This window comes from Scatophagus argus, chromosome 9 (genome assembly GCF_020382885.2).
Source record: "Scatophagus argus isolate fScaArg1 chromosome 9, fScaArg1.pri, whole genome shotgun sequence".
In the NCBI taxonomy this organism is placed as follows: Eukaryota; Metazoa; Chordata; class Actinopteri; family Scatophagidae; genus Scatophagus; species Scatophagus argus.
In genome coordinates, this window is record NC_058501.1 from 15936979 (window position 1) to 15957846 (window position 20868).

The window sequence follows — 20868 nt, forward strand, 5'->3', positions numbered from 1 at the left end:
ATGCTGCCAATAAAGCTGATTCTTCTTCTTCTTATTGCGAGTCATGGGGTTCTGCACAGCTGTACTGCCCTGCTGCAAGAGTTATTTCACATTAAAAATTTCTGGATTTGCTGATTTTTCTCTCTCTGTGGTCTCCTCGCTGGTTTTCAAATGATGCCACATGTTGATGTGGCTTCTTTTTTTTTTTTTGGTCAGAGTCAATGAGGGCCGCCATTAATGATGATTTACATATCAGATAAATTAATCTGCAGGGTATTTTCCTGATTACTCTGTCTATAAAATTCAGAAAATAGAGGAAAATGCCAAAGTAAAATTTTCTCTTTATGACAAAGAAAAGCATCAAATTGTCCCTTTTGAGAAGCTTTAACCAGCAAATGTTTGGCATCTTTGTTTTAAAGAATATGACAGTAGTTGCTGTCAGATGACCAATCAGTTAATTGACTAATCATTGCTGCTCTGATCAAACCCGATGAAGCAGATTCATTGACTTTCTGAGTGTCAAACACAAATGTCTTCAAATGTTTTTTAAGCCATATCTACTTTAAAGAGAAGTACTAAAGAATTCAAGTCTTGTAAACCGCTGTGACATTGACAGCAGAAAATTGGGTAGAAAAATTATTTCCCAAGAGAAAAAGAATTTTGGGAACCCAGCAGAGGCTTTAAAGTAACAGATTTTGAAATCACTATTGTCCCTGAAGTCCAGTTTTCCTGGAGGGAGGCTGGGAGTCGGGGTGACGGTGACCCAAGCAGAGAGGCCAAGCCAAACAGGCTGCTCTGCATTGTTCTCCTGCTATCACTGAGAAACTGTCAGCCTGACGGATTGAAAGCTCAACCTCCCAAAATAGGCCCTGGGAGGCCGGACTGCCTTTTCCTTCTACCCTGTTATAAATAACCCATGTGTGTGTGTGTGTGTGTGTGTGTGTGTGTGTGTGTGTTTTAGGGCAGGGGAAAGAAAGAAGAGGGTGCATGAGCAGAGGCAGAGAGAGAAATGTGATCACTGCCAAGGTGGCCTTAGAAAGTGAAGCCACTGAAAACAATAACAGGAGGTCTGTGGGGCTCTGAGCCAAACAGTGACAGGGACCGAGAAGGACCCTCCGCTGACCTCTTCTGAACACACACACACACACACACACACACACACACACACACACTGATTTGGACTCTTTAACATGCTTGCACTCATAGTACGCTCCAGTATTCAGGCTGCACGCGACCATGCCTTTGTGTGCTGCAGTCAGTAATGTTTGTATAGGGGCTTGTAAATTACCACCTGAGGGAATATCATTAGATCATCTGGACTGTTTACTCGGTTCAACAGGTGTGCGGGGGGGGTAAATGTTTTTCATGCAAATATATGACAGCAGTGCAAGCACAGGCACACACAAAGAGACACAGTTCTGTGTAGCTGGGTGGAGAGTCATTTGTTTGTTTACAGTGCCGAGCAACAATCAGACAAAAAAAAAACCCCAATTCAGTCTTTTAAATGTAAAATGGCGGAATAAAGTTGTCAGAAGACTCTCTACTTCGATCCCAAAACCTCAGGCCACCCGCGCTGCCTGGCTCGGCTCTTATTCCCTCTCGCAAACCCCCTCACCGTCTCTCCTTTCCTTTCCCTTCCCTCTCACTCGTCTGGGTCCAGCAGCTCTGCTCAGCTCTGCCCCAGCTTTCAGTTTATACAAAGAGTTTTTTGGGCATGCTGCTCCTTATTTGATCTGGCTGCACTCTCAACCCGTCAGACCGTCTCCACTTCTAATCCGCCAGCGTGCAGTTTACACACCTTTGATTTAAACTTGCGCTTGCACTTGGCTTTAGACGATTTTAAAGGCGATGCTCCTGCGTTCCCGCACTCACGCTGAGCTGGTTACCGTGCCAGGACGGGGGGGAAGTCACACTGACAAAGACACAGAGATAACTCATAACTCAGCACAGTAGTGTACAGTCTCGTCCTGGCTTCAGTCTGCTCCCAAGTATGTCTGCTATGCTCAACACACTGCTGACCTGATTTCCTATCCCGCTCTCATCAGAGTGGGATACCTAGAGAGACGAGAGAGCAGACAGAGGCCAGAGAGGGAAGAGGGAGAACCAAGAGCCTCAGTGTCAAAAAGGCCTTCGGTTTATTGTTTCAGCCAACCTGCTGAACTGCTCTGAGGAGGGTGGAGTTTATGGGTTCAGGGGAGGGTCAGAGGTCATGTTGACTCTCGGGCCAGTTTAGTAGGCGAGGAGAATAAACCAAACCTCTCTGTCAATTTACAAATATTTACAGTTGCCATTCTCCTCCCACAGCAACTCACTGTAAAAACGAGGAGAGAAGAAAAGTAAGGATCGGGAGGCAAGCATCAGTTTTGAATTTGCTTGCGATTTGTGCCAACTCATGTGGAAGACGCCCATGCTCTGATATCCCATACGGCTGCTTTTGATTTTTATTATTTATTTAATTTTTTAAATCTTGCAGGACTCAAACCAAGACAGACTCACAAACTCATGCGGATGTAAATTAAAATCTGACTGAAAACGTGATGGTGGGACTTCCAAGATGCAAATTAGCTCTTTAATCCTGACAACTTATAGCTGCAAACTGCGTTATGTAACATTTAGGATGTGAGGGAAGTCCATATTATGCAATAAATATGAGAGTGCTTACAAACCAGAAGTTATTTAGAGGAAATAATTACTGTATAAATTCAATTCAGGTTTGTTTTTGGAATAAAGTTTCGTCTGTTGATCAAACGATTGCTTTCTTTTCCAACTCTACTGTAGCTGTAATTAAAGCTTTCATTCAGAAATTCAGCCCTGCGTGATCCACTGTGGGCGTATCACATCCAGTGTGCTCCTCGCTCTCCTCATCTGAGCTCTGCAGGATCAAGTGCGGCCTTGGGGGAAAGAGAAGGAGGAGAAGCTGACCTCAGACTCTGACCTCGGGTTGTTTTCTGGATTCCTGCTTTTGGAGGGTTAGTGTAACTTAAACCTGGCCAGGGGAAGGACAGACAGGCCGGTCAGTTCATATAAGGCTGAAGAAAGGGGCCATGGCCAAATCCTTCACATAGATGTTTAAAATGTTTGAAATATTGTCTGGAGTTATCAAACTCAGTCCTTTCATTTCCGTCTCTGTATTTATTTCTTCTCAAATTCATTATATGTTTACTTGTTATTTCTACAAGTAAACGATTTTACAGAAAACCAAGTCAGCCAGCTGTTCGTGGTTGTATTTGTGCGTTTTTGTGAGCACAGAAAGCCTCACAACAGTGATTGTCCTTGCACGCATCTGGCATCTTTTAAATATTAAAAATGTTGTTGTATCCTACAACCTAAGATGTACTGTTTTCAGATGACAGCTGCATTACACACAGATGAGCAAGGAAACGAATTATTTTAAAGGGAAACTAACTAAATCTGATGGGCTTGTAAACATTAAAAGAATAGACATTTTGGGAAACACTCTTATTCCCTGTCTTGGTAAGATTTAGATGATAAGTTCAATACCACTCTCATCTCTCTGTTACATAGAAGCCCAGAGCCAGCAGCTGGTTAGATTAGCAGAGCGTAAAGATTGGAAACAGAGTTTGATTAATCCATCCAAAATGTTGTTTCAGGGTGAGTTATGTTGGTTTTGACAGACATGAGAGGGGAATCAATCTTCTTGTCTAACATCCATGAAGAAACGAGTATATTTCCCAAAATGTTGTCCATGTATAAAAATATATACAAAACTATTCCTTTAATTAGCTTTTCTTTTTCCTTTTTTTTCCTGTATGCATACTTGAGGTATATTTTTAGGGAGAATTGTTTCTATGGAGTTTGGATTACAATTCAGGCAAAGCAGGGCCCCAAATACCCAGGGGGGCCCTGTGCTCCCCAGATTCACCTTGTTTCATTTGTTATTTGGTAATTTGATTAAATGCAAATTTGTGTGGGAATATGCACTATTCAGGCACAGTATTAGCCGAACAGATCGGGGCCTCTCTCAGAGTCCCACATTATAACCCAGTCTTGCGTCTCTGTTGTGTAGAGATTTGGGCCCCTTCACGTGACGGTTGGGACTCGTGATGTATTTCTGCTCTGGATTGGGGTGCGGTAGTCTAATTTGGCTGGGATTTATATTTGCAGATGTAAATCGACAGAAATCGATTTACTTGATTGTTTTAAGCTAACGAAAATGAAGACAGAATAAAGTCACTTTAAGATGTTAAAGGGGCACTTCGCTGATTTTTTCCGGCTTTGGCGAATCTGCGACTTTTCCTCTGGCATCCCAGGCAGGGCATGTTTTTGAAGTGAAATGTCTTGACGGCTTTTAGATGGATTGCCATAAAATTTGGTACAGACACCGGTGGTTTCCAGTCTTTTCATCTAGCACCAGAAGCAGCTTGACATTTGTAGTTTAGAGTCAAATGTCTCTGCTGGATGAATGAATGGATTACCGTGGAATTTGTTGACATTCATGGTCTTTGTGAACTTTGGAGATCCCCTGACATAGTGCCATCATTATGTCAAAGTTAAAATTTGTCCAGTACTTTGGTTTATCCACGCCACAGTGTGGTTTCTCTTTACAGAGCTGCTAGCACGGCTGTAGGCTCAAAGTTTTGTCGGGGGTTAAAACAGAACTTAACGTATATACCTCAAAATTAGCACAGTAATCTAAAAGTAATGACAATGCATTACTGATGGCTCTCAGATCTGAGGTCACTGACCGAGATCTGCAGAAATGAACGGGACAGGAATTCATCATCATCAGCAGTTAATTGAAACGCAGCCTGTGATACAACACGCAACAGTTTATAACCAACCGACCATAAACATACCGAAGCACTTATTACCCAGCTGCGTCGTTCCGCTCTATCTCTTGTGGCCATGTGCTTCTTGTGCCAAACATGGCTGCCCTGTGCCGAACCATACCGTACATGCCTGTTCACACAGACATAAATCCCGTTGTTTGTTGTTGTTATGTGTACATATGTGGCCCGGTGGCTTCACTGAATGTGCAACAATTGGTCTTTGTGTGAATAATTGGAACAAGGTTATTTCAGCAGTTTTGTCAGCCAATTAGGGCCCCACTGAGTCGACCTCTCTCTCTCTCTCTCTCTCTCTCTCTCTCTCTCTCTCTCTCTCTCTCTCTCTCTCTCCCTCTCTCCCTCTCATGTCTCGCCAGTGACGACTGTAACTCCTCATTAGAGCACTCCACCCACTGATCCTCTTATCTTTTTCTTTTACCCTTTTTGGACCCTTCCTTCTTTTCCATTATGACCCAACCCCCCCCCACCAATCCACTCATCCACCCACCCCAGTCTCCTTCCACCACCTCCTCCCTTCAAGCTAAAATGTTTGTTGTGTAAAAGTATCTCTCTTGGTTCTCTCAGCCACATCCAAACTACAGTGTAAAGATGTCAGTCGTTTTCTCCTCTGGCTCTCTGCGCCCTTTTCAGAGCACACACACACACACACACACACCACTTTGATCCGAGCCCTGGCACGGGATTGGTGGAATGGAGCAAATATTGACTCCATCTGAGCCAGACAAATCACCACCACCCCCCCTTCTGCGTTCTTTCTCTTTCACTCCCCTTTACACTTGCTCAGTTCCCGTCTAATCTGCCATTACCTCTTTCTCTCACATTCCCTTTCATGCCCTTTCTGCTGCTGCCTGTCTTTTTATTCCCTTTGTGTCCCCGTCCGTCAGTCTCCCTCTCTTCTCTGCTCGAGGCTTCTCAGGATGTCTGTACTGTTGGGTCAGGACTCTCTGTCTCTTCTCAGCTGAGTTAGGTGCTTTCGCAGAGATCAATCCATGCCTTTCTTTAGCTCAGTTTAAAGCCGCAGAAGGTCAAACTTCCTTTGCTGAATGCTGAATTACATGCTACTGCCTTAAGCCAGGAACATTTTTTTTTGTATCTGTGAGTCTTTAAACATGCACAGGCAAAGCAAGCATACTTGGATATAATGTTCATATATGCTGCACCAGGCTCCCACTCTGTTTCAACATAAATTTCAAAATAATGCTTCTGTATGCTTTCACTTTTTGGTGTTTGTTTTGCTGTCATGCTGATCTGACTCCAATGCTACTCGGTATGAGTGCATGTTTAATGCACTGCAGTACAGATGTGGATTCTGTGTGGCTGAGATGCTGCAGATGTAGAGACCAGCTCGAGTGGGAGCTATTGATTCCCCACAGGGCTAAAGCTGCAGTTAAGCTTCTGCAAAGATGCACACAGAGGAGGGTATTATTGTGAACAATACAACTATAGTTTGGCACACTCCTGCCAAATCCCAACAAAACGTTGCACAGACCCACGCGTCGAGCACACTCATTGGTCAATTGAAAGGTGTGTTTGAAGCACAGAAGAGAAAAGTAAGTACAAGTCTGAAAGTTACAGCTCATCCATGATTGCCTGGAGAAGCATGTTTCAGCCATAAGAACCTAAACAAACTGTACAAATTCAAACAAAATCATAATTTGACATCGTAATTGTAACCCTAAACCTCATCAGATTATGGCGCTGGACAAAAAAAGTTAAGGGATCACCAAAGTCATTAGGATTCATTCTTAGACAATCATGAATGTCTGTACCGAACTTTATACTATCTATCAAGTATATGTTGAGATCTTTTATCAGATTAGAAAAAACTTTGAGCTGCTGATGGCATTAGAGGAAGTCATTAGGATCCATCCTCTGGGCATCATGACAGCACATAAAATAGTTGTCTAGACATTTCAATAAAAACCAACAATGTCAAATTGCTGTCAGTGGACAATCACCAAAGTAGTTTAGCTTCATCCTCTGGAGACCATGAATGTTTCTAGAAAATTTTGTGGTAATGTTGTTGAAACATTTCAGTCTGGATTAAAGTAGTGGACTGACAGACAGACAGACAGACAGACAAACTGAATGCCGTGCCAAGATGGAAACACCTTTTCCTACCTCCCACACAAAGATGATTACATTCATCTTTGTTGAAGCATGTTTCAACTCCGACTGCTCTCTTTGTTTGTGAGTTTGAACTGAGCTCTTCTGTTATCATTACTGGAACAGTATTAGTTTGGTCTGAGAACAGTTAACCGCAGCCCTCGGGCAGAAGTCTACACTCGTCTCCTCTCTTTGGCCTTTTTAATTCAATCTGCCTCACTGCTGTTGTTATGGGAGGCAGCCTGCGGCGGTCCAGCTACCGAGTCCCGACCCTCTGCTGGTCTGAAGAAGCCTTGAGGCCTCATTAACTTTAACAGTTAACGGGTTGTGGGCCTACTGTGTCTTGGCCCGAGGCTGGGGTGTGTGTATGTTTTCTGGAGGCAGGGTGGGTGTGCATGCAAGAACTTTTTCGAGTGATATATCACTCCCACAGGGCCCCACTACTCTGATCTGCAGTGCCATTACTCAGATCAGCCAGCCGAGACAAACAACAGATCAGCTGCTACATGCAGACCTCCCCGGACACGTGCACACACACACACACGTACACACAAAAACATAACCACATCTGTATGTTGTGGTGACTAGTTGATATAGACATTTTGCTTATCGGGCTTGTGTGGTTGGTGGTGCGTGTTGGCTTGCCAACACGTAAGTTATTGCTTCTTGGCCGTTGAGAGAAAGAGAGATAGGGAAAGAGGGAGAAGAAAAAGACAGATAGAGAGAAAGAGGGAGGGAGGGAGGGGGGAAGGGAGGGAGCGGGGAGCAGGGGGCTATAAGTGGTCACGGACCACTAGTGGCCATGGCAATGACCTCTGGCTAATTGTTGTTACTGATAGACATGCTGCTTAGAAGTACAGAGATATCCATTTCAGCAACCACACACAAAACACACACACACACCCAAAGCTACACATGTGTATGTGCATGTGCATTAACCCCTGGAATTCACCCTCGTCACTGTTGGTATGCTTTTAACATTAGCTTTTTTATTTTGACAGATCAGATCGTAAGCCGGTGCTGTAATGTGGTTTAAGTCTCACAGCGGGCTTTGAAGTCGCTAATCTCCGTCACCATCGCTGCATCCATGTTAGGATGCCGGTCCAAGAAAAGCAGCAGGCTGGCCCTGGGACATCTCAAGCCCTGGGTGTGTTAATATGTGTTAGACCGTAACTCACTGCGTACCCACCCGGCCCTTCCACTCACTGGCCTCTCTCACATTTCCACCATCTCGCCTCTCTTCACGGAGGCAGCCGGGTGGGAAATGTTAATAAGGAGTTTCAAGAAGGATCAGAAATGTCCTTGAACGAGACAGACCGACTCTGGAGGTTGTTGTTATGTTGATGAGCTGGGCTCTGAGCCCCCAGAGGCTCAGTAGTATACTGTGTTTTTAGTACACATTAGTACAACTGTCTCATTTCCCCTCATGTATTCATGTTTCACCAAATTCTTTTTTGCTCTCATGCTTTGCACGTCTGTTTCATCTCAGCACACTATTTTTTTTCACGATGAAGATGATGCTTTTTATTTTCATTATGCATCATGCATATAATTGTGTCCAAGCCTCATGGGCTCAAAATACACCACAATGTAACATAAAGCAGATATAAAATGAAGCACATGTATTTGAAATGATGCTACAAAGAGTCCACTGGAGAAATCAAAGTAGTGATTAAACTGTCCAGATCGCCTTCTCTTCTCTACCTTTGAGATCAAAACTCAAACATTCCAGTTTATGTGGAGTAATTTCATTAAAAACTGACGCTCTTAAATCTGAATCTCTCAAGCTCAATAGAGAGAGCAATAAAACGAGTTCTAATTTGTGAAACAACACTCCATTTTGTTTTTTAACAATATATTTTTAAAACGTTTTTCTTCTCCTCCGGATGAAAGCCCACTTAACATGCCCCCAGAAGACCTTCCAGTAGATACACAAAAAATGAGCCTCTTCTAAAACTAAATAAAACTCTTTATCCCAATTTTTCCTCTCCACCTCTGTGTCACTCTTCGCCTCCCACTGTTTGGTCGACATTGTTATAACATTGTCCCGTCTGACTGTGGAGGTCGGTGGATTACAACCAAATAAATGTTGTGTAAACAAGTTAGAATCAGGCAGTTTTCACATCTGCTTCAGACCGCGACTGAGAGCTCACAGCCCACACACACACACACACACACACACACACAGACATCATTCCCTCTCTGAAGCAGCACGTCTCTTGGGTGTACTTATCTGAACTCCAAATTGGTGGAGCATGTCTGTTTTCAGCTGTGATTACACAGTCATAATAACACATATCTATGTTTGCATCATTCAAAAATATCTTTCGCAAAGCAACTACATGCTGCCAGTAAGCCCAACATCCATATTTCATCCATGCAAAATAAAAATGTGACCATTTTTCACTTCCCACTCGCGTTTTTTCCACTTTGTTATAGAACAATTGGTGTTTGTATTGGCACAATAGTAAAGCCATAAGGCTTTGTACCTCCCTAACAAAGTGTCCCTGCTGCAGATGCTGCCAGCTCAGGGCTGTTTCCGACAACGAGTAGATCATTACTACTGATCAGTGTGACCTCGTACAATGGAGCATTCTTATGTTGGATTGTGCAACTAAAAAAGCGGCTCTGAGAGTTATTATAGCTTAGTCAGGGCCCATAGTGGTGTGTGTGTGTGTGTGTGTGTGAGGGGGAGAGAGAGAGAGAGAGAGGGAGGCAGTGGGAGTGTATGGTTTATGCGTGTGAAAGAGAGAGGGAGAGGGAGAGAGTTGTGTAATCTGTCCATTTTGTGTCTCCTGTCGTCGTCGTCCCTCCGACTACCAGGCGTCACACCAGTTTATAATAAGGACCCCAAAAAAGTTGACGAGTGAACGAGACCGAACGAGAGAGAGGGGGGAGAGAGAGGGAGAGAAAACGGAGCCCTTCCCACTCTCCGAAAATCACGGGGAGTGACTGTGACAGGAGGAAGGGGACAGAGAGAGAGAGAGAGGGCTGAAGAAGCCTTCGCAGGACTTCATCACATTTCTTTCAGGACTGCACGGACCAGAACGGACCACTAACCAATCACTAGCCTGGACTGATAATCAATAGCGGCGATTAGCAGCTGAGCGAGAAGTGTTGTGGGAGACCCTTGGAGGAGCATGCGGCTCAGTTTGCTATTCAGGTAAAACTTTGACTTAAACAACCTGTTGCTTCTCTCTGTCTGCTTGTACACAACACCACATGGGAGGCCGTGGCGGTGGTTGTGGTGGTGGTGGTGGTGGTGGTGGTTGGGAGGTGTTTGCATCTCTCCTGAGCGGGAATGGTGCGTTCATGTTGACTGCAGGGAGGATTTCAGAAAGTTGTTTTGTTTTGTGGCAAAGTGTTGGCTTTTACGCACGACGCCTTCTTGTTGCGCACTGGGCGCTGTGGAGGATATATGATAGGAATTTACCCGAAGGCATTTATCTGGGCTTAGGTTAGAGTTCGTCTCTGTCTCCTCGGGGCGGATTTTTGTGAGTTTTCCTCCCTGCTGCATCTCTCTTTCTCTCTTTCTGTCTCTCTCTCTCTCTCTTTCCCCGTCCCCGCGGAGTTTATTCTGCAATGTGCCACTGTAGCGGCCAGGGAAACGTGGACCCGGGTAGGGGGTCGTTACTTCGGCCTGAGCGGCTCTGTTGTGTCGGACTGTGCGGTACCTTTGTCTGTGTTTTTCGGGGTAGTTATGCAGTCTGGTGTGGGGAAGCTTCCAGAGACCACGGCGGTGCACCACACTGGGAAGAAGGGACCAATTACTCCAACTACATGTGGCCTGCGGACTGGTGATTGCGGTGATGGTTTGGTTCTCGTGGCGAGCGCTGAAATGTCCATTTTAGCAAATCGTTTAGTTTCGTATTCAGGCTCTTTTCCTGGCAGATGGAGAGACGGTATTCCACTTGTTTCCAATGCACTTGTCTCGGCAGTTTCATGGAGATTATTGTGTTGAACCACAAGTATAGAACAACTGAAGAAAGTTCTGTAAAACTAGCACATTTACCCGAATTGTTTCACCTTTAATGGAAAAGACCCAAAACTTCAGTGGCTCAATATTAGATGAAATTACTTCTTCAGATGCAGTGCACTCTCTGGTGCAGCACGCACCGCTTCCTGAAGTAGTTTCATGTCAAATTTAAGGACAGGAACCCTAAATTAAAGGAGACATTCATCATCACAGTCCCACACTATAAACCACGTCCTTTGAACACAGGACCTCAAATATAAAGTGCCTCACTTTACAAGATGATTTTGGATGTTGTGACTGATTGAGCTCTGCGAGTGTGTGTGTGTGTGTGTGTGTGTGTGTGTGTGAAAACCACATCCTTAGGGTGTGTGTAGTCACAGAGAGAGGCATGCGGAGGGAAAACATACTTGCTGTTTAAACCCATTAGTTTGTTAGTACTTTGGCTTCCACAGATTGATTGAAATGTTTGCTTGTGAACCCTGAAGGGGAAAAGAAATCTGTGTACTCAACACCCCCCCCACCCTCACCCCCTGAGCCCTCATGCCACCTGTAGTGTAAAAGAAATGGATTACTACAGTACAGTGAGGTCACTGGAACATTTGATAGGGGCTGGGGGGTGTTCAAGAAGGTTGATGAACACTGGGCAGAGAATAATGAACGTCTCTGTGAGTTTGCACAGCATATAGCAGTTTAACATTGAGGTCATGGAAGAATCATAACCTCTACAAAAGAGTTATTCAACCTGCCTGTATTTACAATCCTGTCGATCTGCCACCTCGTTCACCCTCTGTTCTTCGTCCCTTCAGGCTCTATGTGGTGTGGGGATTTGTGGTGGTCATGACCTCTGTGACCAAGGCTGCCAAGAGGAAGGTGAGTCATCAGCTCATTATAAGTGAGATTCACAGACAACAGCATCACTATGGAGGGGGTGAACGGTGACGACAAAAGGACTGATTCACATTTTTTCACAGGGTCTCTTAAAACAATCCTGACAGGTCAATACGTACAATGAAAGGGTTATTGGATGCCGTAAATGTTCAACCTGTCCATACAGTGAAAGAAAACACAAAGAGCACTAAAAAGGCTGTTCTTTTTTGGAACATGTTTTGTTTATTTTTATTTTCTTTGATTTTTCTGTTATAGATGACACCAGCTTTTCATGAGCCACTAAAAAGCTACCAAAAAGCCAAAAAAAGCCTTGTTTTTCTGTCAATGAATTTTTCAGATAATTCAGTTATGTTTATCAATTGTTTACTGAGCCATAAGGAGCAAAAATTAACATTTTTATTGTGACATTCAATAAAATGTTTTCAAACTGATAACGGTGAAGAACCTTGAGAGAATTAATACGTGAATCTGCTGCTCCGTTCACTTTCAGCTCATTTTTATTTCTAGCTGTCCTCTCCACAACTTAACTGTTTTGGTTCACTTTCTCTGCTCTCAGCAGGCATCTGTTTTCAGATTAAAAGCTCTTAAAATTCACTTCCTGCTCAGCATCAAAGACTGGACAGACACAGTTAGCAACTAACTGGTGGACACAGTGGAGAATTTAGCAGCCAAAGTGCCAGATATTTTCCTCAACAGGTGGTGGTGACCAAAAATGAGCTAAAAGTGAAGTGAATACTGGACTTATATTCGCCAGGTGGCCACAAGCACTTTTTGCCTGGTAACTGCTGGATGTGTAAATAAGCAGCTGTTTGCTAGCACGCTCACCTTATCAGCTTAAAAGGTGATAATATCCAACTTGTTTTTGCTGCCCCCGAGTGGCCAAAAGAGTTACTGCAGGTTCAAGAAGACATTGAGCCATCAGTTTTTATGAAAGATCTCTGAACAGTCAACCTTTCAGTCTGACTGTTCTCAGTTGTTCTTTGCTGTACACATAAATACAATACCCTATGCTGTATTTAACTAACATTATTGAGCAAAACATCGTGACATAAATGTCTTTGTCTCTCTTCCATTTTAACATTTTTTCATGCTCATCTCATTTATGTAGTTGTTCCTAGTTAAGTGCTAAAACGTGTTTTTCAGACAAACAGTCAGTCTTAATACTGAAGTCAAGAAGAAGAAGAGCTGTGGGTTTGCTCCTTCACTGGAAACTTTTTAGGATGTGATCTCTTCACTGCCAGTATGGAGAGGAGAAACAATTACAACGCTGAATAAGTTCATGTACTCAGGGGCATGTCAGTATTGTTTTGAGACAAAATTTAAGACATATGAACATATCCCTTAAAGGGGCCCACAGCTGGAGAGGGCGCACAGTAATACCAGTGTGAGAACATATAATAAGAGGTGGAGGCAGATTTCACAGCTACACCTCAGTCTGGTTCAGGCCTGGCAGTACAGTGTTGCAGGAGTCTAACCAGTAGCTCCAGAGGTCAGCGGTGGCTGCTGCAGGGTCAGTGCACGGAGCTCATTAATGGTCCCAGTTATGTGGCAGCTGTGTGTTTGATGTCACTCATTACGACAGACCGCACCTCCCCTCCTGAAACACACACACACACTCTCACACTTGGAATCATTAAGCCTGTCTGCCTCTACCCCCCTCATCTTTCTCACCCATTTCTCTTCCCTTTTCTCCCACCCTCCCGCCATTTTACCTCAGACAGGAAAAGGAACTCCTTTAATCTCTGTAATACAGTATCTGAGCACTTACATGTATATTGCACATGCACAGAAACACACACACCCATGCACACACAAGTATTCCGCTTACACCTGTCCTCTCTCAGTTTGAACAGTATGTTTCGTTGTCTGCCTGCATACACACACATTTACATACTCTCTCATAGAGAGAGAGAGAGAGAGAGAGAGAGAGAGGTGAAGTGGAGCACTCATTTATGTTTTGGTTTTTTCTGAATGGAAATTTTTGTTCAGCTCTCATGTTTGCTGTGCTGCCAACCAGGCTAATGATTCATTTAAAAAAGAAAGAGAGGAGAAACATTTATCCACAACCACAGAAGAAGACATAAAAGCCTGACCTGGCACTCAAACACATATACAAAACATACGTGCACAGCCAGATCAGCCCAAATCTCGTCGCTTCCGCAGCACATTCATGTGACACCGATGATTTTATCCAAATGCTCATAAGCTGCTGGCAGGTGACCAAGTCTCTTCTAAGTCTGAGTGAACTATGAAAGGTTCGTGATTTATACTTTGGCCTCAGAGGAAGGAAACTCACGAGACTGCAGCTCATCAGTGGACTCAGTCACTGTGTGAAATAAGTCCTTCCAGAGATTTCTGATTTCGCAATGGCAACGTTTTTACTAAGTAAAGTACTTCTGTAAAATAATGCCAAGGCGGGCAGTTTTTGTTTCCCCCATGGCAGCATTAAGGATAAAATCAGTTGAAAATTCAGTACTTTTTAAAGTGACTCATATTGAATCGAACTGAAATCAGGAACTTTTCACCTTCTTCTCTTAGCTGCTAATTTAAACCAGAGTCTTTTTTAGTACAGCCAGTTATTTTTTCAAAACAGAAACTTAATTTTATTCGTCCGATTTTATTGCGGTTACTTGTTAAATGGAAATAAGATAAAGGTAAAGGTAGTAGCCTCACAAAGATTCCTTGTTCTGCTGAGTGCTGAAAGGTGGCGATGACAGATCGGTCACCTCACCAACACATGACCTTTTGTTTAAAATCTGTATTCTTGTCACGGCGAGACACGGAGTGATGAGGGGAAAATGTAGTACGGACAGATTCAGGGTAATTACCACAAAAAAGTCTATAATAACTCATAAGATCATAAGAGCTGAAATGATTACATGATTGATTAGTCCATTGATAACATTCTTAAGCAAAACTTCACTTGTTGCAGTTTCTCAAATGTGAATTTTTTTTTTATGTCCTAGTAAATTGAAAAGTTTTATGTTTTATTAGTAAACAAAAGAAGAACTACATCAAGATGTAAAAATACAAGGCAACTGTTTTGTTAATTAATCATTTTAGTCATTTTTCGAGCAAAAATATTGAAAAAGTGCCTAAAGTTCTCTAGTTGCGTCTTCTCAGATGAGAGACGTTTGCTTGTATTTATTGCATGTCATACAGCAAACATCTGACAACCTTTGGAAGTTATTTTTGCCATTTTCATGGACTAAGCAACAATCAGTTAAACAAAAAAATTGATAATGAAAAAAATGCTTAATTGATAATGAAAAATTGATCATTTCAACCAAATTATTAATCAGCTTTTTGCTTATTTACGTGGTTTCCTTCTGTTCTCGTACTAGTTGGCACCTCAGTAGTTGAAAACCTCTGGATTGAATTATGTGTTCTGATAGACAATCAAGTACTTTTTCTTGTGTGTGTGTGTGTGTGTGTTCCAGGTGGCAGGCCGACGGTCCAGACAGGCATTTGAGGCGGAGCCTGTCGAGGGGGTGTGGTCTGTATGGGGGGAGTGGTCTGAATGCTCTCAGACCTGCAGTGTGGGTGTCTCACAGAGGAGCAGGCAGTGTTTACCTCCTCCACCTCCCAACTCCCCTCCCCTCGCCCACTCTCCACCTAACTGGGCAGGTTATTTGCCAGGGGGCATCGGAGGTCCCGTCATCTCACCTGTGCGCCCCTACTACCCTCCTCGTTACCCTGGCCAACATTCCTCTTATCACTCCCCTTCCATCCCCACCAATCACAACCCAGGATTGCCGCTGTACAGGAACAACAGCCCGGGAGGAGGAGGAGGAGGAGGAGGAGGAGCTCCTGTACCGGGACAGACTAATCCATCCTCTTCTTTTTACCGGCCAGAATACTCCTTAACCAATCAAGACCATGTACCTGTTTACCGACCTCCATACCACGCTCCTTCACATGGCTACAACCAGCCAACGCGGATCATCAGGAGACCGAACAATCCAGGAGCAGTGAGGGCCGGAGGAGGCGGGAACAGAAGGTCTGTCTCCCCCAGTCGGGACGGTTTGCCTGCGAGGAGGTGAGCATGAAAAGAAAATTAGAAAGCCAGCTGACCAATCAAAGGCCAGCGTATCACAGGTATATCAGTATGTGATAAAAAAGAGGACATTTTAGCACATAAATCCCAAAGATATGTTTGAGGTAGTGCACAAACAGCAATTTTATGGTTGACTTTTATAACTTTTATGCCAAGTCCTTGAAAAATGGTAATTATCCATGACAACTGGGTAACTTTATCTCCTGGAAAAGATAGCGTGATTACCACGTGACCTTGTGGTTATTATGGTCACAGTTTGTACCACATGTTTATAACCCAAAAATATTGTTATTGGTGTGGAAGCAGTAATTTTCAATATTTTCTTATCGATGAAAGTGTTTTTTAAATGTCAGAAGTCGGTGGCTGACACAGGAACACAGATTCAATCAAATCTCACTTAACGGAATCTTTTACAAGTGCTTTGCTCAGCACCCTGAGTTGGTCTTTTCTCAGGAAAATGACAACACCAGCACACGGGAAGTGGGTTTTCGTCTCGCTGGCATTAGCAACGGTGACTTGTTTGGAATAAACAGAAAAACTCAATTGTCAGGATTAGCCATCACACACACAAAAAAAGATTTGTACCTCAACACACAGTGCAGAGTAAAAGGAAACCAGTCAACAAAGACGTCTCACTCAGAATGCCATTTGATTTACATACTTAGAATTCACACAGGTGTCATTAGCTAAAGTGCTGTCACTGTTTAGTTATTAGAGACGACTTGTTATGATGTTTTGAGTGTTGGGAGTGTTGGAGTCGTGCCCATCTTTGCCTCTGGGGTCTGCGTTGTTATTACATCATTACTTCTGGTTTTTGTCGTTCAAACAGGCAGTGCTTTACTCTGTCTGCTCGCCACAGCCTGCCGGCTCCATGTCAGTTATGATTATGTTGAACAGCTCACATGAGCTGCCTCTGAAATGTATCCCATCTTTTTGTTTTGTTTACCTCTGTCGCCACCTTCGTCTCTCTCTCACCATCAATAAATCCTTCTCTTTAAACAGTGCCTCTTTATTCTTCACTTTTGTCTTTTTTTTCTTTGATTTGCAGGTCTTCCAACATCCGTCCGGGTCAGTTTGGGTACGGCCGGGTCCCGTTTTCCCTGCCTCTGCATCGCCCCAACCGGCAAGCTCGCCACACTGGTAACGGTACCGACACTGCAACACCGGGCACTGTGCTAGCTGCCAGTGAAGATGATGCTGAGACTACAAGGAAAGAGGAAGGAGAGGTGGAGAGTGATGGAGAAGACAGGGAGCCAGCGAGGAGTGAGGAAGAGGAGAGCACTGACACACCTGGTGCTGAAGAGTTGCCTACAACCACCACAACTGGCAGCCCACACCGTCATGTTGTCAGACCGTCACAAACCAACACAGAGCACGGGAGACCAAGAGTCCCATCCTCTCACCCCTACTCTCGCTCCTCACCCTTCCTGCCTAACCGCCACCGATTTGACTGGAGCTCCGTCACCGCGCCACCTCCCCTCTCCCGCCCAAACTCTCCTGCCGCCGCTTCACCCTTTTCCACCTCTCTCCACCGCTCTAGCCCTACACACATCGACAGGGAGATCCACCCAGGCTTCAACCCCCATGTCCCACAGGCAGGCAATATCTACCCACTACAGCACCCCCACATCCCACACCTGGGAGTTGAATCAGCCAGGGATGGAGCAAGAGGAACTCCTCAGGTCTACAGATGCTCTGGGCCAGATAAGGAGTACCGCAGGTGCTTCTCTCAGGTAATAGTCCCACTTAATTTACTGGCTTTACTCCCTTTTAATAATATCAATAATTCACTTTCATGCCAGCTGCTTCATTCAGTCTGCATCGGTATGCTGCCTGCAGTCATGCTTGATTTATATGCATGCCGTGTGCTGAAGGGAGCAGTTAGACGGCTGTAAACTCAAGGAATTGAAGGTCAGCAGAGTGTATATGATAGGTAGATTATTCCCCAGCTCCAACACAAGCTGGTTGTCTATGAGCACTCGGATGGAAACTGACCGCGAGTGCCTCCACTGCTCCAAGGCGTGCACGTATTCAGGGTCACAACCAGAATACACACCTCAGTTGTGAAGTCGTACACGTGCCTGCACGCATGTGTCGGCATTCAGTATCTCTTGCAACCGACTGCACATACGTGCGAGTTTGAATATCTGCCAGATCTGGAGTGCGTGTGTGTGTGTATGTGTGCGAGTGTCAGTAACACAGTGTGTATCAATGCGGTGTCCCTTCTAGCTTGAGGGCCTGCAGTGCTGATTGGGGTTGTGACCTGCTCCATACTTCTCAGTGCAGCACAATGCAAGAATTATTGGTAGCAAAGAGCGTTTAGAAAAAGAGCAGCCAGAGACGCAGACGGGATGCGGCGCGTCGGAGGGGCCAACTCACCCTCAACGCACAGGTGAGAAACTGAGGTCGTAACACAGGTTTAACTGAGACAGGAATGCCGTGCTTGATTTCGGCCAATTAAATGTGAGATTGAGAGCGAATATCAGAGAGGAAGAGTTTTATGACTACATAGTGAGCTTTTAGTGATCAGATGGTTTCCACTTGGTCCTTTTTAATTAAAGTAGATATACTGCACTACACCAAGAGACACAAGGTATATCTAATTAAAGTATTAGATGTACATTGTGTCTCTTGGTGTAGTGCAGTATTCTCAGCCCAGCAGTATCACTCTTGGCTTGCTGGTGCATTTTCCACCGTTTGCAATGGCTGCTTCAAATTACCAGCAGGCTTTCACCATTTTTCAAACAATCAATCAATCAAATCTTGTCCCCAGAGGGAGCAGCAATACGTGGAAAGTCACAGATTTCAGCTCGAGTGTATCCAAATTTTCAAGTGCAAATACAAAACTTTAACAGTGCAAGTGTCGTCCTTTGGTGGACTGATTTGTGGATGCTGTGCATAATAACAGTAAAAACTGGACTTGAGGCTCTCTTGCATGTGTAGATCCAAGTGTCTTTCTTTCCTCGACTGAAGGCTGGCACTGGCCTCCTTGTCTTGTTTACTTATTCTTTGATTCAATTTTCTTCATTCAGAAGAACAACACACGCTAATCAAAAGAAATATGCCATTGTAAGCTAGCTGGCTAATTGACTAATCAAAAGCGGCCCTTTGTGATCAGTTTCTTAGATAAATCATCATTTTGCAAAATTTACTCTGTATTTTATTTGGCGAGGTCCTACAGCTGCATTTATCATATTTCTGTTAACAAACTAAGGGGTTGTTTTGGTATCATGGACCAAAACTCATATTGGTAATTCTATTTAAACATTATAAGTAATTGCCAAGGAAAAACAATATCAAAACAATATCAGGGCTCATCAGAGAGCTATATGAAAGTATCATTCCGGCTTGGGTTTCATGAGAATTGATCAGCCGTGGATGGTGTATGGCATGTGATGGATGGAGGAACAGACAAGTGAAATAAACAGAAGGAAACTAATCCCAGGTCCCCTTTAAGATCTGATCATGTGGACAAAAATACCCAGAGTGACGTGTGGTTATGTGGTTATTTATGCCGGCAGACCACTTGTAACAGGACATGTTTTAAGTGGGGAGATGATAAGATTGAAGTTAATAACTCACACACACACACACACACACACACACACACACACACATCCATACACGCTTATACATTTTCACTCTCATGTGTTATTGCACAACTGGCTCTCATCAAAGTGGAAGTAGACTCTTGAGTTTGGGGCCAGGTGGGCACTCCTGGGCACTTGACTTTTGTCTCTTCAGATAATTTGGCAGCCTCTTTCATCCTCTCTCTCTCTCTCTCTTTCTTTCTCTCTCTCTCTCTTTCTGTCTTTCCTTTTTTTTTCTGTCTCTGCCCGTCTGTGTGTGATAGTCTCTGTGCTAAAACAGATTTAGTAGCTGGCAGAATACTTGCTCTGTGTGTGCCAGCAGCGCTAATAACAGTCCTGTGATGGCTGAGCCTGACTCATTGGGTTACATATTTACCCAGCATTAGCGTCTGCTTTAGCCTTGTTTGCTCCTGCAGTGGGTTGTCTGTCCACATTTTTATGTCTTTTCATCGCTTAAAAAAATAGGTTTAAGTGCTGATGAATGCACAACTTTGCCCAGGCTTGTATGTCCTGTATGTATGTGTGTGTGTGTGTGTGTGTGTGTGATTAAGGGAGTGAGCCAGACTGAGTGTGACACATCCTGTTATCTATTAGGTGTGTTTGTCATAACACATTGTGCCTGAGGCCCATCATAAGTGACTGTATATGTGTGTGTGTGTTTCTGCTGTTTCTGCTGCTGCATAGGAGCAAGCGGAGAACCAAGAGAGGGACAGAGGAAATGAGAGGGTCAAAAGGGGAAGAGTATGGGTGTGTGTATGTGTGTGTGTGTGTATGTGTGTGTGTGTGTAAGTATAAGAGTGAGCGTGTAAATGGAGGTTGGTAAAGGAAGTGACGAAGTTAAGTAGTAGTGAAAGAGCGTACTGTTTTTAGAAAATCTGGTGGGAGGGTGAGCTAAAGGGCAAAGGCAGAGAGAAGTCGGGGAGTGAGTGAGGTAAACAAGATGAAGGCTGCAGGCCGAAATGGGTCTTTTAGGTGTGTATGGAGGGACGTGGGGAGTCCTGTTAGTGGAGGAGACAGGAGAGTGAAACGAGGGAAGGATAAGCAGCAGATACAGCTGGATGGAGAGAGAAAGTTTCTGCAGGAAGATAAGAGGTTTGTGTTAAGTTTGTGGAAGAGGAAGAGAGGGATTCGTGGAAAAATGTGTGTGTGTGTGAGAGAGAGAGAGAGAGAGAGGGAGAGCTGTTGTATATACGTGTGTGTGTGTGAGAGAGAGAGAGAGAGAGCACCGAGTGTAACAAGAGGAGAAGTTATTCTGTCAGAGGGAGAGGGGAGGAAAAGGTGGAATTTGAGAAGAAGCTGTTAGAAAAAGCAGAGAGGAGACAAAGCAGCCTGAAGCAGACACTTCACAGAAAGACACACTCGTCTTCCCCTCCGGTTCTTCCTAAAGTCTTTCACCCCAAATTTTGACAATTCACTTAAGCATTCCCTCCATCACCTTAGCTCCTCTTTATGTCCTCCTCTACG

General features: G+C 44.1%; 1 protein-coding gene across 1 annotated transcript in view; it reads left to right on the forward strand.

Moving 5' to 3' along the window:
* The first annotated feature begins 9679 nt into the window (after positions 1-9679).
* The window catches only part of adamtsl4 (ADAMTS-like 4), a 34601-nt gene continuing 23412 nt past the window's right edge, over positions 9680-20868 (forward strand). Inside the window, exons 1-4 of the mRNA XM_046399499.1 lie at positions 9680-10056; positions 11676-11739; positions 15198-15796; positions 16863-17547. Of these exons, the coding sequence (XP_046255455.1) occupies positions 10034-10056; positions 11676-11739; positions 15198-15796; positions 16863-17547 (1371 nt within the window). The 5' untranslated portion in view covers positions 9680-10033. The remainder of the gene's footprint in view (positions 10057-11675; positions 11740-15197; positions 15797-16862; positions 17548-20868) is intronic.